The 23688-nt window shown below is 50.5% G+C and overlaps 12 protein-coding genes across 12 annotated transcripts; 3 read left to right on the top strand and 9 right to left on the bottom strand.

Moving 5' to 3' along the window:
• Positions 1 to 15: 15 nt before the first annotated feature.
• BCR37DRAFT_389158 (uncharacterized protein) lies at positions 16 to 1317 on the bottom strand (the record flags this gene model as incomplete). Its single annotated transcript, XM_040870703.1, has 1 exon — positions 16 to 1317. One exon carries the CDS (start codon positions 1315 to 1317, stop codon positions 16 to 18), a length of 1302 nt encoding a protein of 433 aa, XP_040722965.1.
• Positions 1318 to 2231: 914 nt separating this feature from the next.
• Positions 2232 to 3742, bottom strand: BCR37DRAFT_153241 (cytoplasmic tRNA 2-thiolation protein 1). The gene has a single exon (XM_040866112.1). It carries the CDS (start codon positions 3461 to 3463, stop codon positions 2408 to 2410), a length of 1056 nt encoding a protein of 351 aa, XP_040722964.1. The 5' UTR covers positions 3464 to 3742; the 3' UTR covers positions 2232 to 2407.
• A 1210-nt stretch (positions 3743 to 4952) lies between these two features.
• Positions 4953 to 6802, top strand: BCR37DRAFT_153243 (major facilitator superfamily domain-containing protein). The gene is made up of 3 exons (XM_040866113.1): positions 4953 to 5451; positions 5491 to 6371; positions 6410 to 6802. Exons 1-3 carry the CDS (start codon positions 5168 to 5170, stop codon positions 6763 to 6765), a joined length of 1521 nt encoding a protein of 506 aa, XP_040722963.1. The 5' UTR covers positions 4953 to 5167; the 3' UTR covers positions 6766 to 6802.
• On the bottom strand, positions 6585 to 8074 carry BCR37DRAFT_382850 (carbohydrate esterase family 9 protein). Its single transcript, XM_040869966.1, has one exon. It carries the CDS (start codon positions 8039 to 8041, stop codon positions 6839 to 6841), a length of 1203 nt encoding a protein of 400 aa, XP_040722962.1. The 5' UTR covers positions 8042 to 8074; the 3' UTR covers positions 6585 to 6838.
• A 102-nt stretch (positions 8075 to 8176) lies between these two features.
• BCR37DRAFT_153204 (uncharacterized protein) lies at positions 8177 to 10404 on the top strand. Its single transcript, XM_040866111.1, has 3 exons — positions 8177 to 8192; positions 8240 to 8288; positions 8351 to 10404. Exon 3 carries the CDS (start codon positions 8367 to 8369, stop codon positions 10347 to 10349), a length of 1983 nt encoding a protein of 660 aa, XP_040722961.1. The 5' UTR covers positions 8177 to 8192; positions 8240 to 8288; positions 8351 to 8366; the 3' UTR covers positions 10350 to 10404.
• Positions 10405 to 10458: 54 nt separating this feature from the next.
• On the bottom strand, positions 10459 to 11604 carry BCR37DRAFT_410844 (uncharacterized protein; the record flags this gene model as incomplete). Its single annotated transcript, XM_040872185.1, has 1 exon — positions 10459 to 11604. One exon carries the CDS (start codon positions 11602 to 11604, stop codon positions 10459 to 10461), a length of 1146 nt encoding a protein of 381 aa, XP_040722960.1.
• Positions 11605 to 13560: 1956 nt separating this feature from the next.
• Positions 13561 to 14929, bottom strand: BCR37DRAFT_153169 (uncharacterized protein). The gene has a single exon (XM_040866110.1). The coding sequence runs from the start codon at positions 14808 to 14810 to the stop codon at positions 13713 to 13715; it is 1098 nt and encodes a 365-aa protein (XP_040722959.1). The 5' UTR covers positions 14811 to 14929; the 3' UTR covers positions 13561 to 13712.
• A 493-nt stretch (positions 14930 to 15422) lies between these two features.
• On the bottom strand, positions 15423 to 17159 carry BCR37DRAFT_361276 (glycoside hydrolase family 13 protein; the record flags this gene model as incomplete). The annotated part of the gene is made up of 1 exon (XM_040868228.1): positions 15423 to 17159. A coding segment is annotated over one exon (1737 nt), but the record flags the coding sequence as incomplete, so codon positions are not given.
• Positions 17160 to 17565: 406 nt separating this feature from the next.
• BCR37DRAFT_394954 (uncharacterized protein) lies at positions 17566 to 19473 on the top strand (the record flags this gene model as incomplete). The annotated part of the gene is made up of 2 exons (XM_040871548.1): positions 17566 to 17634; positions 17674 to 19473. 2 exons carry the CDS (start codon positions 17566 to 17568, stop codon positions 19471 to 19473), a joined length of 1869 nt encoding a protein of 622 aa, XP_040722957.1.
• Positions 19474 to 19664: 191 nt separating this feature from the next.
• On the bottom strand, positions 19665 to 20390 carry BCR37DRAFT_394953 (uncharacterized protein; the record flags this gene model as incomplete). Its single annotated transcript, XM_040871547.1, has 1 exon — positions 19665 to 20390. The coding sequence occupies one exon, from the start codon at positions 20388 to 20390 to the stop codon at positions 19665 to 19667; it is 726 nt and encodes a 241-aa protein (XP_040722956.1).
• A 505-nt stretch (positions 20391 to 20895) lies between these two features.
• BCR37DRAFT_389148 (uncharacterized protein) lies at positions 20896 to 21600 on the bottom strand (the record flags this gene model as incomplete). Its single annotated transcript, XM_040870702.1, has 1 exon — positions 20896 to 21600. The coding sequence occupies one exon, from the start codon at positions 21598 to 21600 to the stop codon at positions 20896 to 20898; it is 705 nt and encodes a 234-aa protein (XP_040722955.1).
• Positions 21601 to 22157: 557 nt separating this feature from the next.
• On the bottom strand, positions 22158 to 22998 carry BCR37DRAFT_153153 (uncharacterized protein). The gene has a single exon (XM_040866109.1). It carries the CDS (start codon positions 22908 to 22910, stop codon positions 22227 to 22229), a length of 684 nt encoding a protein of 227 aa, XP_040722954.1. The 5' UTR covers positions 22911 to 22998; the 3' UTR covers positions 22158 to 22226.
• Positions 22999 to 23688: the final 690 nt, after the last annotated feature.

The following is a 23688-nucleotide window of genomic DNA, read 5'->3' as shown; positions in this document are numbered from 1 at the left end:
AGCATTCATGATTCATCATCGTTGCCGCTGCGATCGTGGTTTCCAAAGCTTGAAACTGTTTAAGAAGGAATAACACGTCGGTCGTGTTGTTGTTGCTCGACCAGGAATGGTACTACTCGAGATGCTTGACTTTGAACGTCCTCGTGGCTCTTCGGTACTGATTGTACGACCACGGTGTAAAGACTGCGAGTGTGCACGTTCTGTTGTTGGTGCAGGACTTGGAGAAGCGTCTCGACTGGCTGGTGCACTACTACCCGAGCGAACACTTGTTCCTGGTGTCGTTACACCCTGTGTGCGACGTAGCGGTGAGCGTGAGCGAGGCAGAGTCGATGCAGTCAGAGACGTGCCACGTGGTCGATGTAACCAGTCTGGAGCCTGACCGAGACCATGCATCAGGAAGAGATCGTGTGGGTGTGTGAGAATCCACAAAGCACTCATAATCACTGTGCGACTGATGCGTTCCGGTTGCGGTTGCTCTGCTATCAGTGACAGTGGCGAAGAAAATGTCTCCGTGCTTTGTGAGGGTTGATCTGTTGAGGTGCGTGAAGGGAGATGGTAGAGGATGAGTTCATCAACAGTCAATTTAGCCACTTTGACACCGCGCGACTCGCCGACTGTGGCGACTTTATCTGGATCCACAATACGACACGTCCATTCATCCGCAGGCTGTAAGACTAATCCAGGTAGTGAGAGTCTGCGTTTTCCGAGCCCAGCAGATAAGGAAGTGGTACTCCCCTGTGCTGGTGAATTAGAACGACTTGCACGACGCGAAATGACGGAAGACGCGCTCGTCTTGCGTTGTGGTTTATAGCGATGTGTCCAGACCAATTGAAAGTTGGTGTTGGTCACACCACTGAATTGTGTCCAAAAGGTGAAGCCAGCGGAAGACTGATCAATCTGCCAGTCGCGTCCAGGCGCATCGGGTTTGTAGTGCACGCGAAGGGTGCCTGATGGACGTGTGTCGGTAGAACAGACATGTGTCAAGGCATTCAAATTGTGCACTGACAAAGGCGTTCGCTGAGGTGTGGTACTTGGTGATGCACTCTTGCTGCGCCGTGTCGTTGCTTGACTCACACGCCGTGCCAGTTTGCTCTTGGGTGACTTGAAGACTGCGAGACGTTCATCTTCGTAGCTGGTGACAATTGCTTCTTGTGGATCGAGCACATGTGAGGCTCTGCGCAGGTCGTACGCGGGTGTATGGATGCGCGTGCCACAAGCAGCTGGGCCGAGACGTTGGAGTTGGCAGATGGGTGCAGTGGGTCCCTTTGAGGTGGGTGGACGCGCAATGAGGAAGTGGTCTGCTTCTAGACGTGGCATTGATTGCAGTTGCCCTGTCCTGCTGTAGCAAGGTCTGCTCCGTGTGTACAAGACAAGAACAGGGAACGTGCGACCCTTATATGCTGCGTGGCTGTATGTGGGATGCTATGCGCAGTTGAGCCCTGCCTGCGATGCCAAGAGAAAGAGCGTGTAAGGATGTACAGATGAGTGATGGAGGGTGAGCACTCTGGCGCTTCAAGACTCGCTTGTGTCTGTGTTGTTGTCGCCCAGGCCATACACATCATCACATCACATGGGCTGTATCTCTGGCTTGTTCATGGCATGATACAGCATAGAGCAGAGTCGAGAGTATATCAGGTCCTTCTCTGTCTCTTTTCTTCCCCCGATATCCTCACAGTCGCAGCACTAGCAGCCTGGTCGCCCAGCAGCAGCAGTCTTTGTGGCAGCCAGAGTGCGGAATCCAGGCCAATCACTGAGGGAGAGCGCGCTAAAAGTAAGCACGACAATGTTCCTATACTTGACTAAGTTGACAGTCTTGTGGCCCTGACAGTACCGTCATCCGTAGAGCCAAGCAAGCAAGCAAGTCACTGCCAAGGCTACCCGGGACCTGCTGCGCTTACCCTGTAGCACTGCCCTGCTGCTCAATAAGTGCTGTTTCTTAGTGATGACGATAAAAGCGAAACCCAAAATATTCCTTCGTTCTGCTGCTGCTGCTGCTACGGACCAGACTGCAAGAGATGTCATTACCTTACACACAGACAAAGCGTCTGAGCGCATCCATCCTGTGCATGCACCCTCAGGACATCACGTATCAAGCAATGACCACGAGTTGTATCTCAGACCCCACGCAAGCACAGACCGCTTCGTGCTGGCTCCTCCAAGATCTGTCTCAGATCTATATAAGCATAGTCCGCTGCTCTGTCAATGAGCACTTCACAGAATGGACGCGCGGACAAGGTATTACCAAGCCAGACAACGACGACACAACAAAATGATTGCTAGCCTTGAAGCAAAGAACGGCCGAGACGTGGAGTACAAGATACCCTTGACGCTGTTCATCCTCGTCATCATCGGCTTCCTGCCTTCTTGCGGATGGTGGCTCTTCCTCTAGACACGCAGTGCTGTCCCTTCAAAAGTCCAGACCACCTTGGATTGCCGTACGTCGCTCGATTGTCGTCGACTTGGTCTTCTCCTGCTGCTGCTGCTGCTCCGCATGACGACGACGAGCCTTCTTCTCATCACCAATACCCAGCTTACTGATACCAGTGTTGAGACCTTCCAACAAGACGCAGGCTTTGCAGACTTCTTTGCTAGACATGTACCCGCAACGCACACACGATCCAGGCTTTTGAATTGCAGCTGCCTCTTTGATCTCAAATTGCTCGCCAGAATGGATAATATCAATGATGGCACTCGGTCGAATCGCCTCCAGATCCTTAATCAGCGTCCGTGCAGTCCCGCGAAATGCTTCAGGTGAGTACAAGCATTCTGTTGAAAAGTAATCGAGCTTTTTGAAGTGCGCATACAGGACGATTTCCTTTTCATAGGTGTATTTGAAGGGTTTTGAGCGCTTGATGGTGGATTCACCACCTTCAGTGATGATGGCCGTACAACGACCCAAACGAGCAACATCGCCACGTAGCAGATTCATCATCACTGTCTCAGCCATGTCATCCGCGTTATGCCCAGTCACAATATGCTGAATTCCCAGCATCTCTGCACCACGATCGAGCGCCTGTCTGCGAAACACACCACAGAAGGTGCAATTTGACTTCTTACCAACAGCAGCAACAATGCGATCCATATCCCACCCATACAACTCATCATAACTGACAATCTTGAGCGGTAATGCATACTCGATTTGATTGCGTTTGACAGTTTCAAGGGAATCGTCGCGATAGCCTTTAATGCCCTCATCGACACTGAGCATCACAAGGTCTAATCCCAAATCATAGCGCTCATTGAGCGTCTTGAGCATATACGCCGCAAACACAGAATCCTTCCCACCACTACTCCCAATAGCGATTCGTTCACCACGATGAAAGAGTTTATGCTTGACGATCGTCTTGTAGGATTCATGCTCCAGTGAGGTGCAGAAACAGTCTTTGCAGAGTTTCATGCCATTACGCGGTCGTCGCATCTGTGGCTTTCGCACCTGACAAAGCTCACATTGACGAGCGACCATCTTGGCTTGTTTCCAAGCCACAAGACAGGATGCGCTGGCAGATGCAATGGCCTGGTCAAGTCGTCGCACGTTCGTAAGCTATCGACTGCGGTATTTTGTGTGAAGGCGTGAGACATCAATTGCCATCTCGTCAACTCTGTCAGTCTACGGGTGATGAATTGCTTGACTAAGCCTGGTATCGGCAGCAGCTATACTGAAACCATATCATACCTATGCTATCAGATGAAACACGCTCGCTTTACATGCTAGCTCCTTGAAGTCCCGTGTCTGTTCCTCGGCCGTGTGTACGCTTGAGACTTCGGCAGCTTCTAATTTGGGCGGACCGTACTCCAGTGCCTCGAGCACTAGCTGAGTTCAGAGGCTTTTCATGATCAGTGCGAGATGAGCATCTTGCGACCTTGTGATAGCTCGCAAAGGCTCGCACACTTTTCATCAGGAGCAACGCCTGCTATAACCTGCTAAGGATCTGATCATCGCAATATCATACGCCACACAGAACAACGTCGCATCTTGGCAAGGAGTAGCAGATGTCCATGTGATGGCAACTCGATAGGTATATGATCGCGTCAGCATATTCTGATACATCACTCTTCAACTTCCGGCTCCTCGATAACAATCTGATGCTCAGTTGTCATGATAAAAGCGCCATGAGACGCTTCTCTCTCTGCACCTCCCTCAGCATATCTCTCAGCACATCTTTTAATCAAGCCTCACATCTCATGCTGCCATCATTTTCAGCTATCTACGGCGTCACTGTCTGGGTCGGCTTGACTGCTCTCATTCCTCCAGTGGCGTCAGACACGACTGCTTCACTACTCACGGAGACTGGAGGCGGCGTGGCCGAAAGTAATATCTACTACAATTGTGCGCGAGCCACCTTCCATTTCAAATCGGTCTATCCCAATCCTTTACATGGAGATTGCACTGCGCTCTGTAACAGCAACACGAAAAAGCGACTCGACAATGCTCGTAATCCTGAAATGAAATTGGATGGATGTCAAGCAGATTCCGGTGTGTGTCTTCGCGTGACTGCAAGCGGAAGTAGTACCTGTACTTGTCTGCAGCATGTCACCTTTGAGCGCCTTCATCACGACCTTAAAGAGTACCCAGGATGTGCTGATAGTCTGCTTCTGCCACGACTCGCCGAACATTTAGACATGCCGAAGGACCCGGATCGACTCAAGAATCCAAGTATCGAGAAAGAGGCTGTTCATTGTGGGATTCAGAAGAATAGCTGCCGCTGTACAGATGATTACAGTATTCATTGTCCCTAAACCTTTAATCCTCTTCTGCAACCATTCTCCTAGACTTTACAGTTCTAGCAACCAACTTTTCTAATTAGGCAGAAACTTTGGCCAGGTAGGTTCAAGCAGCTAATCAATTTTATGAGTGTTCGGGACCTGATTCTTGCTTGCGGGGCCTTTTGCCAAATGGTCTCGAGCTACGTGGTATATGCATCAGACAGTGCTAGTTGATACCTATTCGCATGTGCCCGCGGTGTCCTGGCAACATTAGACGGCGACTCGGCAAGTGGCTCATCTGGCGTCAACTTTGGGTGAATTTTGCCGGGCGCCAAGCCGATTCCCCCGCGAGTCATCTCAGCAATCTCAGACTCATCTGTACAAGCACAAAGCAGATGAAACGTTAAAAGGCTCATCCGTACATACCCACGAGCAATCACCTCGACACCACCCACTCGCTACCATGCTCGATTCCATGCGGCCAAAGGCCAAGCGGCCCGACAACGCCATCCGCACGATAGACTCGCCCGACCAAATAAAGCCCACGGCTTTTGCCAGCGACGAAAGCTTGGATACTCGTACGAGCGCACAAAAGTACTGGACCGTCGTTGTTTGCGGTATCGCACTGCTCAGTGATGGCTATGTTGCTAGTTCTATCGGTACTGTGCTTGTCATTCTCAAGCACCTGTATCCCGAAGAGTCCAAAGGCTCGCGCGGCTTGCAACTGCTCGGCTCCATCTCTTTTGTGTAAGCAAATCTTTTGTCGAATCATGCCCTAACTTGCAGTGGTACAGTGGTTGGTCAATTGTGCTTTGGCTATGTGACTGATCGAGTTGGTCGCAAGAACGGCATGCTCATTGCCACATCTCTCTTGATCCTCTGGACGGCCATGTGCGCCGGTGCTTATGGTCTGAATGGCTCCATTCCTGGTCTCTTTGCTGCCATTACCTGCTATCGCGCTTTTCTTGGATTCGCTATTGGCGCCGAGTATCCCACTTCTTCCTGTGCTGCTTCCGAGACCTCTGCAGAAACACCGTCCGGCAAGCGTCACTTTATCTTTGTTCTCGTCACCAACACAGCCATTGACATGGGCTTTGTGCTTGGCGCCTTTGTGCCATATATTTTGGTGCTCATCTTAACGGCGAATCACTTGCGAGCAGTCTGGCGCATGACGATCGGATTGGGCGTTGTTGTTCCACTCTCGCTCTTTTACTTTCGAGTCAAGATGCATGAACCAAAGGCATTTAAACGAATGGGTGGCAGGAATGTCAAGATCCCATATACCCTCATCTTGAAGCGATATTGGCTCAAACTCGCTGCCATCAGCTTCATCTGGTTCGTGTACGACTTTGCCTCTTACTCTTTTGGTTTGTACAGTGCCACCATTACAGATGCAGTATTGCCAGCAGGAAGTTCCTATGCAAAGACCTTCGGATGGAACACACTTCTCAACGTCTTTTACTTACCAGGCTCGATTCTTGGTGCATACGCGTCAGATATCATTGGACCTAAGCGTTGTCTCATCATTGGTCTTGTCCTGCAAGCGACCTGTGGTTTCTTCCTTGCAGGCTTCTACGAAAAGATTCTAGCGAATGGCATTGCTGGGTTCATTGTTTTCTATGGAATCTTCCTCTCTCTCGGTGAATTTGGCGCTGGTAACTCAATAGGTGAGGTTCTTCCTGTTGTGACTGAATGCTAACAATAGGTCTGCTCGCTGCCAAGTCGTCGTCATCTATGGCGCGCGGGCAATATTACGCAATCGCAGCGGCTATTGGTAAAATCGGCGCGTTTGTCGGCAGCTATGCCTTCCCGTCTATTGCATCTCGCTTCAGCTCTACCAATGCTGGCTATAAAGGTGATTTCTATGTTGCCTCTGCCATGGCTATTTGTGCTGCCATGGTTGCCTTCTTCTTCGTGTCGGAATTGAGCCAGGAATGCATTCAGCAGGAAGATTGCGATTTCGTGGATTACCTACAAGATAATGGCTTTGACATCTCTCAACTCAGTCGCAGCTCGTCACTTGAATCACAGGATGGCAAAGTCAAGGAGTTGAAGGAGTAGAGAGAGTGATATTCAGATCGGATGACAACGTTTTCTTTTACTGTACTGTCTGTACAATGTACATGTAGTTTACTCACCAATTTTGTGTCGCACTGTACACCTCTTGCCCTCGGATGAATGTCTTGAGAATATCTCCTTCAGCTGTCATGAGAACAAGATCTGCCATGTAACCCTTACGTACTTGTCCTTGATCCTTGAGGCCCAAGACACGAGCAGGATTCTCATTGACTGTCTGCACCACAGCTTCGATCTTTGCTTGGCTCGCATTCAGGAGATTTCTGAAGCACGTATCAAGTGAGGAAGCTCCACCTCCAATATCACCATTTGAGATGGTTGCCGCTTCTCCTTTTTTGGTCAACTGCATACCGTGTGGACCGGTGTACGTGCCATCAGCCATGCCAAGGGGACTATTCGCATCTGTAATCAGACAACAGCCTTCCGGATTGGCCTTGTAGGCGAGTGCTGCAGCAAAAGGTGAGACGTGGATGTTATCGGCAATGAGGCCAAAGAAGGGTGCCGTGCGTTGCCCTAGCAAGTCAATAAGACTTGGTTTTCTGTGATGAAGTGACGGCATAGCATTGTATAGATGCGTCAGCATCGTTGCGCCTCGATCAAGTGCTTGCTGAGCAATAGCAATTGGCGCAGCACTATGGCCGAGACTTACCACGATGTCCTGACTTACAAGCTTAGAGACAATATCCAGCAAGCCGTCCATCTCTGGCGCGATTGTGACGATAGCTGTCGAGCTGGAATAGTCTTTGCCATAGGTCTCTTCCATGGATGTGCTTGCTTGTTTCATCCAGTCCGGATTGTGTATGCCATGCTTCTCCGGGCTCAGGTACGGGCCTTCCAGATGAGCGCCCAGGATCTGAGCACCTTTGGCGACTTGCCGAGGAGCAAGTAGCGGTACCACCTGCTTATAAATCTCAGCAGTAGAGGTGATGAGAGTCGGACAAAATGCAGTGACGCCATGAGCAGGCAGTCGTCTGCAGACATCCTCGAGCTTGTCCTTGTAGTCTTCCGAGTATGTACAGAAATCAAAGTCCCACGCTCCGTTCAGCTGGAGATCCATGAAGCCAGCAGTCAAGATGTGGCCGCGACAGTCGACATCCCTAGCTCGGTGGATGGTCAAGTCAAAGTCATCCTGCTTGACAACTCGTACATCAGCGATACTGCCGCCCGTCACATCAATCACGACTTGGCAGGACGGTGTCAGCTTGCCTTCTGATGCGATGGAGCAGTTTCTCAGAGTGAGCCAGTCATGTTCCCGAGACATACGGCAGCTTGAGCTTTGAAGTTGATATATATTGATGGGTGAAGTGAAATTTGTGACTGCGCCGGAAGAAAAAAAAGTCAAAAGACGACGAAGCAGCAACGACCAAAGACTCCTCCCCTGCATCCCCCTCCTCCTCCCTCAGTCCCTCTCTGTGTATGTACCTCCAGTCATCACCGGGACACGCGCTAACATCATCAGTCCACGAACAGACCTTCCGCCCAAAAAAACCACAATCAAAAAAAAACTTGTACGCCTATTCCCATCAGCTCGACACATATCAATCAGGACGCGCGCTAACCTTCCTTGCAGAGAAAATCCATAAAAAATGTCTTCTTCTCCCGAGGCATCTGTCGCTCAGCCCGCCCAGCAGGCACCTGCTTCGCCTGAACAGGCCCAGCAGCAGCAATCCAACAACAGCGAGGACAAGAACAGCGACAACCGTTCTGCTGGCTCGCTCTACGTTGGTGAGCTCGAGTCCTCCGTCACGGAAGCCATGCTGTTTGAGCTCTTCAATGGCATTGGTCCCGTTGCTTCCATTCGTGTTTGCAGGGATGCCGTCACCCGTCGTTCGCTTGGTTATGCCTATGTCAACTTCAACAACTCTCAAGACGCCGAACGCGCGCTCGAGGAGCTCAACTACACCCTCATCAAGGGAAAGGCATGTCGTATCATGTCTTCCCAGCGTGACCCTCACCTTCGCAAGACTGGATCTGGCAATGTCTTCATCAAGAACCTCGATGGCGCCATCGACAACAAGGCTTTGCATGACACATTTTCTGCCTTTGGCAACATCCTTTCGTGCAAGGTCGCTACCGATGATCTCGGCAACAGCAAAGGTTTCGGTTTCGTGCACTACGAAACAGACGAGGCTGCCGCTGAAGCCATTAAGCATGTGAACGGTATGCTGCTCAACGACAAAAAGGTGTATGTCGGTGCACACGTCTCGCAGAAGGAGCGCATGTCCAAGTCTGAGTCGATGAAGCAAAACTTCACCAACATTTACGTCAAGAATGTCGATCTTGAGGTGACGGAGGAGGAGTTCAATGAGCTCTTTGCAAAGTACGGTAAAGTCACGTCATGTGCTCTTGCGCGTGATCAGGACGGTGCTAGCAAAGGATTCGGCTTCGTCAACTATGCTTCTCATGAAGACGCCGCCAAGGCTGTTGAGGAGCTCAATGACACTGAGTTCAAGTCCAAGAAGCTTTATGTCGGTCGTGCACAGAAGAAGTATGAGCGTGAGGAGGAGTTGCGTCGATCGTACCAGCAGGCCAAGATGGAGAAGATGCAAAAATACTCGGGCGTCAACCTCTTTGTCAAGAACCTCGATGATGAGATCGATGACGAGAAGCTCCGCGAGGAGTTTGCCGTCCATGGAACCATCACCTCCGCCAAAGTTATGCTTGACGAAGCTGGTAAATCCAAGGGCTTTGGCTTTGTTTGTTTCTCTTCCCCGGAAGAAGCCACCAAGGCCGTCACGGAGATGAATCAGCGAATGCTCAATGCCAAGCCATTGTATGTTGCCCTTGCTCAGCGCAAGGAACAGCGTCGTGGCCAGCTCGAAGCACAGATTGCCGCTCGAAACAACTTGCGCATGCAGCAGGCTGCCGCGCATGGTGGATTCCCTGGTGTGCCTATGGGTGGCTATTACGGTGCACCTATGCAACCTAACGGTTACTTCGGCGGTGGTGGCGCACCTGGACGTATGGGTCCTCAATTTGGTGGTATGCCCGGTGGTTATCCACAACAAGGTGGACGTGGCGGCTATGCTGGTCAAGGCCGTGGTGGTATGCCTATGCAAGGTATGTACCCACCCATGCAGCAAGGTGGATATCCTCAAGGTTACCCGCAACAACAACCTTACGGCATGCCTAGGGGTGGTGGTCGCGGTGGCGCAATGAGGCAGCCTACTGGACCTCGTGCTGGTGGTATGATGCCGCAAGGTATGATGCCTCCTCAGATGATGCAACAGCAAGGAGCCGGTGCATTTGATATGGGTGGTCTCAGCAGTGCTTTGTTGGCAGCTGCTACACCAGAGAACCAGAAGCAGATGCTCGGTGAGGCGCTGTATCCCAAAGTCATGGAGCACGAGCCTGAGCAGGCTGGTAAGATTACGGGTATGTTGTTGGAGATGGACAATGCCGAGTTGCTCAACTTGATTGAGGATGATGCGGCATTGAAGCTCAAGGTGGACGAGGCGCTCAAGGTGCTGCGTGAGTTCAATGAGAGTGCACAGGCTGAGGGAGGTGCTGAGGAGGATGACCAGGGGGAGAGCAGTCCTGCTGAGACGCCTGCTGACAAGACAGAGTAGATTGTTTTGGCATCGATTTCTTGGACGTAGAGCAAGCGATTCATGGGTTCTGTCGTTGTTTGATGAATGTGGCTACGTGCTAAAGAAATGCAATATATTACATGAACCATCAAGAAAGGTCGAACCCAGCATGACCGGTGATGGCCAAGCGCAACTTCTGCTCCAATGTATCTGCATCCTTGTACTCAGGAAGCTTGAGTAAATTGACGCAAGTTGACGCAGTTGGCAGCCTTGCTACATCCGTGCCTGCATGGCGAATGCTAAACTTTGGCGATAGCATCTGGAAGCCGAGGAGAGGGGGTCGCGGTGTTGAAGTGACAAACTTGATGAGCATGCGTCGCTCGTCCTCGGTGAAGCGATGCTCTAGGCAGTACCAGAAAATGTTGACTGTTGCATCATCCTTTGAGAAGCCGCCGTATTGAGTGTTGCGCTTGAGCTCGGCCACATCAATAGGAACAGGGTTGCCGCCAATGAGTGCTTGCAGCTCGCTCGTAGAAAACATGGCTAGCCACTTGGGATTGAGGACAGCGCCAAGACCATTAACGAATGCCTCGGCTTGTTTGCGATAGCGAGCATTCAGTTTATAGTGGCAAACGAGGTGAATGTATTGCAGCCGATTGAGGCGTGTCACTGGAGTATCGCTGCCGTTTGGGATCAAATTGATTGTTGTTGTACCGGTAGCTGAAGTCTCTGTCAGTGTAAAGTCCAGCGCTAAGTCTTCTTCGACATTTCCGGTGTAGTCCTTGAGCTTGAGCAGGCCCATGTAAAGATCCTTGTCCAAGGATTGCAAGTCATCCAGATAACTCATCTTGCCAATCCATTTGAGCAAGAAGAATGGAGCGAATGACGCATCAATCAGAATGCCTTCATAGATGCACTTACCAACCAGCCGTCCCAAGAATTCGTACTGCATCAAGGCCTTCTTTGTCCGAGCAGCTGGGCTTGTGACTGGATGTAATTGTCGATCTGCCGTTTCCACAAAGAGGCCGCGATCTGGATGCAAGGCTTGTTTGCATGCTTCGAGCAAGAACTCCTTGGTCAAGCCGCCGCCATCAATGCCTGCCTCTTGCATGCCAAACACATCTTGATATTCGATACTGAGTGGCTGTTTGATTGCTGAACCTGCGGGCCAGAGCACTGCAAAACCATCATCAAGCTCATGCTCCCGGCGAACAGCGACAGGGTATCGCGAAACTTGGTGCCAGTAATTGCGGAATCCAGAGCGTTCAGCATCCCTTTCAATTAAATTGCGCATTAGTTGAAGACGATCATGAAACTTGATGGTCCAAGGACACATCGTCATAATTCCCAGCTGGCCAATGTTGCGCCGAGTACTGACAGGCACAGACTCGCTGTCCTCCATCTCTTCTTCTTCGTCACTTCCGGCATCCCGTTCTGATTGATTCAACACCCAATCAATCAGGCTTCTATCTGTGGAATGGTCAGCCAGGTCAGCCAGGACCCAGTGAAGCGGATCAGGCCGTGCTTGACGACCATAGCGAACTACAAGGTGATGTAGTAGGCGCACAGCTATAGCTTCGCGAGCTGCAAGGGTAGATCTCCTAGCGGCATTATCTTTTGCCAAATCATAGATTTTGGCATTGAGAAGCTTGCCAAGTTTCCATACGAGATCTAGGGGCAAAGGATTGCGTCCAGGATCAAAAAAGTCTTGGTCTGGCATGGTAATGTACATGCGATGGCAGATTTCGACCAAGAGGAATTGTTCGCTTCCCCAGTCCTCGAGACGAGAATGAAATTTACTTTCTGCCGTCTCGTACAGCTTGAGAATGAAGCCTGTTTGAGTCAGTGCGCGCAGGGCAAGCTGTGTGAGCAACTGCTCGCGCTCTTGAGGCCAGTACTCGATGATCGCCATGAGAAGTTCAAGAGTGGCGATGAAATCCGGCCCTGAGACATGATGTTGGAGCATCATCTCAACAAAGGTTGAACTCGCGAGGAAGTGCAGAAGTTCTTGGACCTGCGGCTTAGTGTGCTCAAGAAGCCAGGCATTAGATGTCATATAATCGTCCAGGGTGTCTTGATTTGGAGCAATTTCATATTCCGTTCTTGGCATGAGCGACATTATCAGGAGCTGTGTCAGAGTTCGCAGCCAAAGTCGAGGAGGCACCATGCCGCCATCAGCTGGTGGAGCGTAGGACAAAGTTCTCGAAGCCAAATCACCTTGCCACCAGAATTTGCCAGTCCACGCAAACAGTTCCTTATCTGATGAGAAGACATAGGTGAAAAGTAACTGGGCGAAGTTGAGAAACTTCCACTCCGTCCCGTTTCGCGAGTCATACCAATCTAGCCATTCTTCCCTTATAGCTTCCCTATAGGCACACAAAGCTTCCAGGCGATCCACTCCCAACCACTTGATGTTGAGGAAGTCTGGCAATTGAACTAGCAATGGCTGGTCAAGAATGTTATATTCGAAGTTTCCCGCAGGCCCATGGCGAGGATCGCAACGCTGTCTGTTGTCCCATGCCAACACAGAAGGTAAGGCTTCAATGACCATTCGGTTCCATTCTTCATTTGGGTCCCTTGCTACTCGATCCATCTCCCTACCGAGTAGCCATGCCATCCTATCCTGGGCATGATGACCACTGACTGAATGATATTTTCCCCACGCTGCCACGATCTTGACAAGCTTGGCATGTTGCATGCTGTTAAGACGGACAAAGAGATAGGTTTCCCGAGCTATATTTGCCAAGCGATCGAACACATGAGACATGCTGGCCCCGGCCTCAGATGCAGATTCAAGATCCACATCCTTGCCCGTATTCAGTGAGAAAAAGCGCTCGAGATCCTTCCGTGGATTGAAGAAGAAGGCAATGAGTCTCATCTGAAGCAAATCAGAACCCTCATCGATCATGGCATCGAAATCTGCCCTGAGTAGATCCATCGCTACTTCTCTGGCCAGATACGCCCGGTAACACCTTTGCAAGACGATGGCAGCAGACACTTTGCGCCGCTGCAGATCGCGCTGTTGTCGGCCTGCTTCAGCTCGACGAAGAAGTTCCTCGCGCGACTGTGGCGTGGCCCGTTGACCGCCCATATTGACGCGCGGCCGCTCCCGTGCATGCCCGCCAAAGCTCTTCATAGCGCCGTCTGCTACAGTCTTGTAGGTTGGGCTGTTTTTGTGATGGCGTCTGTATGTCGATTACGCACGTCGCTTTGAAATTCGCTCCAGTGGCGGAGACTCGAAGCGAGCGAAGTTGCAATAAAACATCATGCTCGATAGTCAAGGGCGCAAGCTTTGAATAGATTAGGCAGACTATAAGGAAGGTTGCTACGACTGTGGAATGGATCTGACACCCTAGAACGATGTCAGAAGCTGGATGTATCATCTGCCAGAGACTTTTGATGTCAGTCGAAACGCACCCTTAGGGATTTTGTCTTGCAAACGGTGTCTGCTGGTGAGCCGATGCCTACATCTGACGCCGAAAGCCAAGCATCTGAGACTCCACACCCTTCTCGAGAACAAGACTTGGTCGGGCAGTTATCGCCTGGGCCGCCCTGCACAGACACACCGACGCGTCCAGAAGGCTGGACGTCAATGTTGCTGATATCATACGCGATGCTACCAGCGACGTACTTGTTCTTCGGGTCGCACCAGCCAAGCTCAAATCTAGTGACTGGATCTTGGGTCTGAACGAAGCCTTCCGGGCACCGAGCTCCTCCGCAGTCCCCATGTTTGCATGTAAACTTACCATTCACAGTCTCACATCCGAAGCGTGGTATGACCTGGACTTGCATGACACCGTATGGAATCTTGAAAATTGTTGATGAGCCAGGAAGGAGTGGGTCTTCTGACCCAAACATCTTGTCATCCTGCACATTGCGACTGAGCGACAGGCCATTGTTCCCATTTACACTCAGCTGAATCGCAACAGGCCATAAGTTTTCCGAGCCTCCGTTCTCGATGGTCAATTCCAAGTACTCTTGCGTGTCGGCTTGAGAATGACCGCCCTTATTGCCATCAGCTTTGTCTTGGTTCTTAGGGGGGTCTTCATGATGGGCAGGAGGATTCGAGGGCGGAAGGGAAGGCGTTGGCGTTGGCGTGCTGGATGGCGCAGAGAGCACTGGGCTGGGATCGGGAACAGGCTTTGTGTCAGTTGCCAGCACTGGCACCAACAAAGGTTCAGCTTTTCGCATGAGTCCAAGATCGGATCCTGTGACAACTTGTGCATCATTGTTTGGAACTGGTGTTGGTGTTGGCATAGTAGTTGGCATAGGAGTTGGCATAAGACTTGGCGTTGAGGCAAGGAGCTGGTTAGGCACATGATGATGGTGACCAGGAGACTTTGGCCTGCGTTTTGTCTCGACTTGCTTGTTCACCTCATGCTTGACTTTGCTGACGGTCACATGGCCCTTGGGGTCAATCTGGAGGAACTGCAAGGCCGTTGGAAAGGCAATGCAACATCCAATGCAAAAGGCCAAGCAGGCTGTCACAGAAGGGCGCATACTTGGCCGTGTCTGAGCTTCTCTGGGTGCCGTAGTGCTGATGAAGAAACGAGTGTGGGTAACAGCGACTCTAATGCTATTTTGCGCTGCAAGAAGAGTGCTGCTAGACAGTGGGCGAGATGAGAACGAATGTGTGCACAGTCGACGATGATGTGGAGCATGGTGCTGCCTTCTTGAGGGAAGCTTTGACTGCTCTCAGGAGGCAATTATCCTTGCGATCTACAAGCTTTGCGGGCTCATGAGGCTCGCAATCTGCTTCAGGCGGTGGTGCGCAGCAAATATCGCGTGGCTTCAAGTCAGGGGCATGCAAACAAGATTATCCCATCTGAATCGAGAGCTCCCTACCAAGGCGACTTTCGCGGAATGGTCGCGACTGGCGTATCGACAGAAGACAATGAGAAGTGTATTCTGCGACGCAGTTCCTTGTGTATCTCCTTGAGCTCATTAATGATGTCGCAAATTTTATGCAAGCTCACAGGCTATACTGTCGCACATACGTCTTTTGTCCCATTCTGAATTTCCCTCTATGTACGTCCTATCATGGCTACATTGCGGATGCTGTGAGGCATTTTTGATGGAAACGCTCTAGCACTTTTGCACCTCAATCACCTGAGCTTCCCATGGCTGCAACGTGACCGACTCTCCATGCTGTTGGCTAGCACTGGAGGTATAGTTACTGAGCAGAACCTTCCTCTCGGCCTTGCTTAACTCTGCAGGAACAGCCCATTGAACTTGTTCGCTCGAAAAGTTGCAAAGCACAAGGACTTCCCTCTTGCCATTCGTTCGCGTGAAGGCGTAAATCTGCTCGTGTGCGTCGTCATATGACTTGAACATGCCATATATGAGTACATCATTGTCCTTGCGAAACCGGAGAACCTCCTTCGTCCACTCGTAGTGTGATCCGTCATTGCCAACTTGTGCAGCGGCGTTGTACTCAGGATAGTCGTCCATGACAGCGATCCAGGGCTCGACGGTGGAAAAGCCAGCAAACTTTTCAGCAGACCAATGCACAGGCGTACGCGCATTATCGCGAGACTTCTTTTGAATCTCAGCCAAGACATCCGACATATCGACCTTTTCGGTTGGAATCTGTTGCTTCTCGGCCCGTTCTGCAATGACTTCGTTGTAGTAGTTGATGGAATCGAGATCGCGTTGGTCCTCAATTGGCCAGCTTGATCGGTTCTTCATGCCAAGCTCTTGACCTTGGTAGATGTATGGTGTACCCGCTTGGCATACAAGGAAAAGAGCCAGCATCCGTGCCGATACATCACGCCACTCGGGCGAATCATCACCGTAGCGAGAGACACAACGCGGCTGGTCGTGGTTACTCAAGTAGAGTGAGTTCCAACCATCTCCTTCCTGCATAGCAACTTGCCATTTGTTCAGGATGGCTTTGAGTGTTGACAGCTTCCAGGGTTCGTTGGTGGGTGTAAACTTGCCTCCTGGGCCCATATCGACGTCGACGTGCTCGAACTGAAAGATCATTTGCAGCTCGTTGCGTGACTTCGCGACATACTTGAGGCCATCGGCAGGCGAGACACAGGGTGTCTCCCCGACATTGAAGCAGGTTTCGTACTTGCTGTAGACCTCAGTATAGAGCTCTTGCAGATACTCATGGACATGAGGACCGTTAAAGACAAGCTGGTTGAAGGGCTGGTACTTGCTGCCAGGGATGGTGATGGGAGCGTCTGGCAAGTCTGGATGCTTGCTAATCATGTTGATGACATCCATACGAAAGCCAGCAGCACCTTTATCCATCCAGAAACGCATAATCTTGTGCACCTCTGCACGTACGTCTTTGTTCTCCCAATTGAAGTCAGGCTGAGTTGTTGCAAAAGTGTGCAAGTAGTACTGCTGGCGCTTGTCGTTCCATTCCCAGGTGCTGCCTCGGAAAGCAGCAAGCCAGTTGTTTGGTTCTGTTCGCTTGCCGTCGACCATTTTGGCATCGCGCCAGATGAACCAGTCATCTTTGCCATTGACACGATTGCAGCTGTCGATGAAGAGCTGACTCTCTGATGAACAGTGATTGACCACGAGATCCATCACAAGCTTCATGCCCTTCGCCTTGAGCTTGTCGCACATCATCTGCCAGTCCTCCATAGTGCCGTACTGGGGGTTTATTTCATAATAGTTTGAAATGTCGTACCCCATATCATCCATCGGTGAGGTATACAGGGGCGAAAACCACACGACATCGATGCCAAGCTCATGAAGGTAGTCAATCTTAGAAATTGCACCCTGCAAATCGCCTACACCATCGCCGTTGCTGTCTGCGAAGGAATGAGGCCAGATTTGATAGACGGCCGCTTCCTTGTACCATGCTCTCGACTGCTCCTGTGTGTCGACCATCTTTGAGCTTCTCGAGTGGCTATCAGCATTGGGCAGATCTCACTTCTTATGCTGAGACCCGAGCCCTTCCCCAGGACCGCCTGCACCCTTCTCATGCGCTTCGGGCCGCTAGATCGCGTTGTTCAGCTGTCATGAAGCGAGCAGTCTGAGCAGATGAGATTTGAGATTTGATCTGCACAAGATATCGGGCCGATCTGGAAGTATATAGACAGACGCTAGAACTTGCAGTATGCATAGGGCATATGCTTAGACGACATGGCAGACACAGCAAGGTCAATTATGATACATGATGAGACTGAACAAATATCTTGTGTGAAATTGTGACTTGCAATTGCTCCTCTGGCGCGTCTTTGATTCCAACGCGACGCGACGAAGCAGCGAGCACAACAACCGCCTCACCTCGCCCATGCTTGCCCAGGTCCGGGTCTTGTCTGAAGGAAAGGAGAACATGTCGCAGGACGGGCCCAATAAAAAGGTACAGCATCTCTTGGTTAGTTTATTCAGCTGACGGTAGCCGAAACTGGACAACACTGAACCCAAAGTGGCTATTTCCGCAAAACCAAAGCTGCTGAAGCAGTCTATTCTCTCCTTCAGCAAACATAATGGGGGCCAGAAAGGAGACTCTAAAGCTGTTCGCCTCCCCTCTGTTGCCCCAGCTCGACCAAGTAATTCGCCCAAATCAGAGCTCGCCCGAAAACGCTCGTCAGCTGCGATCTTGGGTGCCTTGAATCGAAAGCACAACCAGGCCGGATCGAAGACCAAAGCCGCTTGGCCTCCCAAGTTTCACAAGGTCGCTTTACGAGCAGAGCCCCTCTGGTCGATGCGCCTGCAATTACGCGAGTTTGTCACGCGTTTTGAACACCTCTTGAGCCAGATTCCTCAGAAACATCTCGTTTGGCTATGCGATCCATTTGCAGACCTCGAATTTCTCTCATTTCGTCATCTCGCTGCCGGCATGCTTCGTCTCATGCTTGATAAGAAGACTGAGCCCCTCCTCGTCGAAGAAGCAACGTTACGACTCGCGCTGTCAGAAATTGAACGAGCCACCATCCGTAACGGCCAGCTATGGCCTGTGCTGATTGACTTTCTTGGACACCAAAAAGTCCTCAAGGCATCTGTTAAGCGACATTCGGGCCCAAAGACCAAGGCACCGATACAAATCACGGACCAGTCTGGTGCAGGCTCAGAGAGTGACTTGAGTTCGTCGCACTCTCAAGCCTCTCAGGAGGAGATTGACGAAGAGGAAGAGGTCTATGATGTACAACAGCAAATCAGCGTCATCATCGACATGATGCATCTCTGTCTCCAGTGCGAGGCCGTACGCAAAGACTTGGAGTCTCGGCAGAACACTGCCAGAAGTGCAGCCTTGCAGCACATGAAGGATCGTGCGACAATGAAGCAAGCATACGAACTTGTCAAGCAAGACCTACACACTGCCCAATTCAAGACGTCCGACAAGACGGAAGTCAAGGCGTGGCAAGATAAGTGGATTACTGCTCGAGATGAGCATGAAAAGAGCCTCCTTGCTTTGGACGTTGCACTATTCATAGTCCAGCGCGCGGCTCGATTACGCACAAAGCCACTTGGTGAAGACGTCCTTGGCAACACTTACTGGATCTTTGGCGATCGCGTCCGAGAAGCTGCCGACAGGGATCTTGGCTGTAAAGTCATTTTGATGCCAAGCCATGGCCGCTGTGGACCTGAATGCGAAGCGAAGCGTGATGACCATGCTACTTGTCCTTGTCTTGATTTCAGCAAAGATGCGCTGGAGTCCATGTTTGATGACGAAGAGGAAACAAGGGCAGACTCAGAGATTGCGGCTGAGGAAGTGAGCACATGGTTTGAAGTCAGGACCGCATCGGACATTAAGAAATTGAGTGCATGGGTGCAAAGCAGCGCGCGTCAAAGGCTGCCATCCAAGCCCAAACAACAAGAGATTGCCAGATTGCAAAGAACGGCTGCTCCAGCGGTCTCTGCTTCTTCTACCATACGTCAGGAGCCTACAGAGCCGATGATCACCTCAAGTGATCCTATCACGGAAGATGATGTGGATGAGCTCGATCTGTTGGTCCACACTCCTACAATAGCGCCGTCAAAAGCAGACAAGGACATTCTCGAGCTGCTTGACCAGAGTGACTCTGACTTGACAGATCTATCCGACTTATCTTCCCTGGTTGAGGAGACGCCAACTCTGGAACGTCTTCAAGCTACCGCTGATCAGTGGCAACAAGTCGAGACATTGTCGAGTGGTCTTGATCTTTTTGCAAGCTGGCTCGCTCATGTACAAGACGACACTGCCAAGGACACGAAATAGCTTCATCTCTGCATGCACTTGCGTTTATCTGTATTCTTTACCAATCTTCTTCGCTGCCTGTAAGTGTTTGATACATCACGGTCATTGTCCTACCATCTACACTGCTACACCAGCAACGAACACAACGATTTTGATTTGCTAATGACTGCTATACGAATGAAATGCCACTCAGCTCGGCACTGCAATTGGTTTCAGGGCAGGATATTGTCGGGAATTGTGATGGGAATGTCAAGACTTGGCTGTTGCTCGTTGGCCGACAATGCAACATCAGCCGGCATAATATCATCAGGACAGTTGTTGCCCTGAGCAACACCATACCAATTGGTGGCTGGATCCAGCTTGGCACAAGTACACTGACTGCTCTTCGGCTGGTCACAACGCAGACCTGTTTTGCGAAGTATCGGAGATCCATCGACGGTCCAGTTGAGAGCTGTTGCGAGCCTCTGATGCAAGCTTGTTCGCTCACAGTTTGAATTGTCCATGTAGCCATGCAATCGAAGCACGACTAAAGCCGTCTTGCATCGGCATGCATTGTCAGGTTCTGGCCAGGCACCTTGAGCCAGGCCACCACAGGCACCGCTAGCAGCAACACATTCATCGATTTTAGGCTCTGTTGTCGCGGAGCGGTCTCTTTTCGTTGCTTCTGTCAATGCGTCCATGAATGCCGTCTCGCACAAGTCGTCGCATGGGACAATCCCGTCGACAAAGGCTGATGAATCGAATGGCAGCGCCTTCTGGAACTCGAATCGCCAGCGTTGGCAGTCATTCCCTTGATAATCAAGCATATCTTGGGATTTGTCGATACCCTTGAGTGAATTCTGCTCTCCAAGGAGTTGCTTCGCCTTGGCGGTGACGTTGACAGCCGTCCCGGACAGTGTGGCCAGAATGCAGCACAATGCCATCATCCACGGCTTCATGCCTGGCGAATTGATCAGAAGTTTTGTCTACCTCTATGAGAACGGTCACTGGGCCCTGACAATCTTATGCAAGTCTATCCAATCCAACATCATCTGCAGTGTTGCATTGCAGCACAATGAACAGTTGCACAATTTCGCAAAGTAGCAAGCTTTGGCTGAGGTGTCTACGAGGAGAACTCTGACTCCTGTTTATGGCCAAGAGTCGAAAGAGAGTCGCTGATATTGACTGTGCACACATATTTGTGTATGTGCACACGATATGGTTATGGATCATGCAGCCCTTGAATGTTATGATACCCTATTCTTCTGAGCTGCTGCACAAATCTGAATCACAACAATCTTGATGCTTGGGGAACACATCTCCATCAAGGTGTATTCTTGTCTCTTGACAACAACCAACTTAGCACAGCACATTGCGATTGCTCCACCGGCACACAGAAACGACAAGGCGAGGCACAAGAGGCAATCCGGCGGCAAGGCTACTATCAAGCTTAAATTCCATTACTTATGGCGAAGTCGTGTTGTAAGTAGTGATGCCTATGCGAGGCGGTGGAGCACAAGGCGCTGGCGGTTTCACCTCCGCAGGACATTCTTTTCCATGCGGTAACCCGTAAAGTTTTCTGTATGGGTCCAAAATTGCGCAGTTACAATGACTGGCCTTGCGCTGGTTACAATGCAGATTCTTCTTGAGGAGCTCTGGGTCTCCTTCAGTCGTCCAGCCTCCGCCAAGTTTTGAGGCAAAGGATGCATGCAGCTGTCGTCGCTCACACTTAAGACCATCCACTGTGCCATGAAGGCGAAGTGGAATGAGGATCGCCTTGCAGTAACAAATGCTGCGAAGAGAGGAGAACAATGTATCCTCAATAGAGAGACCACCGCAGGTACCACTATCGCCCACGCACTCACTGATCTTCTTTTCTCCCGTATATTGATTTGTATCCTGATCGATGGCTCCTTTCAATGCTTGAAGAAAGTCAAGCTCGCACATGGTCTCGCAATCGGGCACATATGGCCAAACTGATTTGACGGCTAGGTTCTTTTGGAACTTGAACTGCCAGCGCTGACATTTGGAGCCATTGTAATCCAAGTTCTTGTCGGAGTCTTTGGCTAGATGTCTGCTCCCAAGGTGATTGCAATAGGAGGGTGAGACCGCAGGCAGCATGGTGATCACTTCGAAAAGCCAACAAAGAATAGTGTTTTGCAGCTTCATGTGAAGCCCTTGCCATTCAGCAGCAGCAGCTGCCAGATAGAGGGCTTTGTGATTTGAAGAGGTTCAGCAAATGCGTTTTAAGCTCTCCAGGTGGTTCGGCCGCGGTCTGCAAGTGCACAGGACAATTTTCGGCCGCGTGTGCTATGGGTACGTCAGGGTGCTTTGCGTGCGCACATCGATGTTACAATATTTATGTGCATCATTTATTGCATATGAATGCTTTTAACCAAGGTCCGGACAGGCTAGCCTATTCATACAAGATGATGGCATTTGAGTACTGACTGTGCGAGCATTTGGAAATATCATGCGTATCTTTTGTCCAGATAATCTTAGTAGAAACACGAATACAAATTTTCAGGGGCAGTTCTTATGGTGGCAGCAAACTCACAAATTTGCTCTCAAGTGGCCACGGTTGCAGAGCCAGTGAACCAAGGGCAAGAATCTGGCTAGGTCTTAAGCAGTCAGAGTCTGCACCCAGTTTATGACTGTGTATGAAAGACGACATGCGTGTCCGGTACAATCGAGCGTAGTGGGCAACACTACTCTGCAGAAAAAGTCTTTCATTTGAAGGTCAAGCAGCATTCAGGCTCTTCTTTGAGTAGAAATATGTTCTGTATCATCGATATTCAAGGAACGGTAGATGTTCCCCTCACCTCGGCAGGACACTCTTTTCCATGCGGAAGACCGTAGTAGTGGTATTTTGGGTCCAACGTTGCACACGAACAATGGCTTGCCTTGCGTTGGTGACAATATAAACCTGATTGAAGAATTTCAGGTTCATCTCTAATGTTCCAGTTATGTCCAACATCTTCAGTGTTCCGGTCATGTCCAACAAGCTTCTGAGCAATCCTTTTATGCAGTTTGTCTCGCTTGCAGTCTGAGCCTCCGTGCAGACGAAGCGCAATCAAGATCGTCCTGCAGTGACAAGATTTGTCCGTCTGAAAGGTTCCTAGAGATAAACCAGCACAAACACCACTATCAGCCACGCACCCATCAAGTTTCCTCTCCTCTCCTTCCTTGGTGTTGGTCGCATTGAGAGCTGCTGTGAAATCCTCCAGAAACACAACTCTGCACATCGTCTCGCAATCGTCATAAACATGAAAGTCTTCCACCGTCCATTGCAAAGTCTTTTGGAACTTGAACTGCCAGCGCTGACATCCAGGGCCTGGGTAATCCATGTTCCTTCGGGTGAGGACCTTGTTGATTTTGTCATCCTGTCGGCCAATGTGGTCATGAAACATCGAGACTGGCAGCATGATCATTGCTCCCATAATCCAAAAAAGAATGGCTGTTGCATCTTTTTGCCTCATGTCGAGTGCTGGCTCGTCGTTGCTGAAGGTAGTGGTTGCGTGATTGGTGGCTGAGCAGCTGGTCAGCGGTTTTTATACTCACTCCTTGGGCTGACAGCAAGCTTAGAGATGAGTCGCAAAACGCTCCTGCTCATTTCCGCTATGTAAATTATGGAAGCCCTGCTCGCATCGTGCTCGAGCAGTCGCATGTCCAGTATTCAGGGGTACAAGAATTGACACGAGGATCACGAATAGGAAGGACGCGCCGAGCGAGGGTCTTTGTGTAAGAAGCGTTCCTTACCTTGCTATCACTTGATCATCGTGTAGTCAAATAGTTCCTCTGCCCATGATATACCTGCGAAGACTCTTTGGACGTAATGTAGCGGCAGTCTACATTGACGTTGTTTAGAGGTATGAACTTGGTTAACTGATGCGAAACGGCTATCAGGGACTAGGTCTGTAAATGTGCAGGGGCTCTGGTAGCAACAAATACAAGCTTATGGGGAAAAAAGTCTGCAGAGAGAAGGACCCGCGCCGTTTTTACTTTACCGGATAGGCCTACAGCAGAACTTGACGCAACAACCTGCTACAGCTCGACGTGCTGGGTTCATACGCTCACTAGAAGTGGCCTCTCATGGGCACAAGTTTATGATCATTGCTATGCTATGCGCGAACATGACGGGTACCGTCAGTCATCCAAATCAAGAGCAAATTCACCTAAAGTACCGTAGACTGAAAGGGAACGCCACCAGTGTCAGGAAGCAGCGGTGCAAGTTGAAGGCATGCATTAGATGTACCT

This window comes from Protomyces lactucae-debilis (assembly GCF_002105105.1).
Source record: "Protomyces lactucae-debilis strain 12-1054 chromosome Unknown BCR37scaffold_20, whole genome shotgun sequence".
Lineage (NCBI taxonomy): Eukaryota > Fungi > Ascomycota > Taphrinomycetes > Taphrinales > Protomycetaceae > Protomyces > Protomyces lactucae-debilis.
This window is presented reverse-complemented; position numbering and strand designations above follow the sequence as displayed.

What these genes read in the sequence shown, in the direction of transcription:
- BCR37DRAFT_153241 (XM_040866112.1), bottom strand. Translation starts at nt 3,463, where the DNA reads ATGGTCGCTCGTCAATGTGAGCTTTGTCAGGTGCGAAAGCCACAGATG.
- BCR37DRAFT_153243 (XM_040866113.1), top strand. Translation starts at nt 5,168, where the DNA reads ATGCTCGATTCCATGCGGCCAAAGGCCAAGCGGCCCGACAACGCCATC. An exon ending in CTCGGCTCCATCTCTTTTGT is followed by an intron (nt 5,452 to 5,490) that starts GTAAGCAAATCT and finishes CCTAACTTGCAG; the next exon opens with TGGTACAGTGGTTGGTCAAT. An exon ending in TGGCGCTGGTAACTCAATAG is followed by an intron (nt 6,372 to 6,409) that starts GTGAGGTTCTTC and finishes TGCTAACAATAG; the next exon opens with GTCTGCTCGCTGCCAAGTCG.
- BCR37DRAFT_382850 (XM_040869966.1), bottom strand. Translation starts at nt 8,041, where the DNA reads ATGTCTCGGGAACATGACTGGCTCACTCTGAGAAACTGCTCCATCGCA.
- BCR37DRAFT_153204 (XM_040866111.1), top strand. Translation starts at nt 8,367, where the DNA reads ATGTCTTCTTCTCCCGAGGCATCTGTCGCTCAGCCCGCCCAGCAGGCA.
- BCR37DRAFT_153169 (XM_040866110.1), bottom strand. Translation starts at nt 14,810, where the DNA reads ATGCGCCCTTCTGTGACAGCCTGCTTGGCCTTTTGCATTGGATGTTGC.
- BCR37DRAFT_153153 (XM_040866109.1), bottom strand. Translation starts at nt 22,910, where the DNA reads ATGAGGCAAAAAGATGCAACAGCCATTCTTTTTTGGATTATGGGAGCA.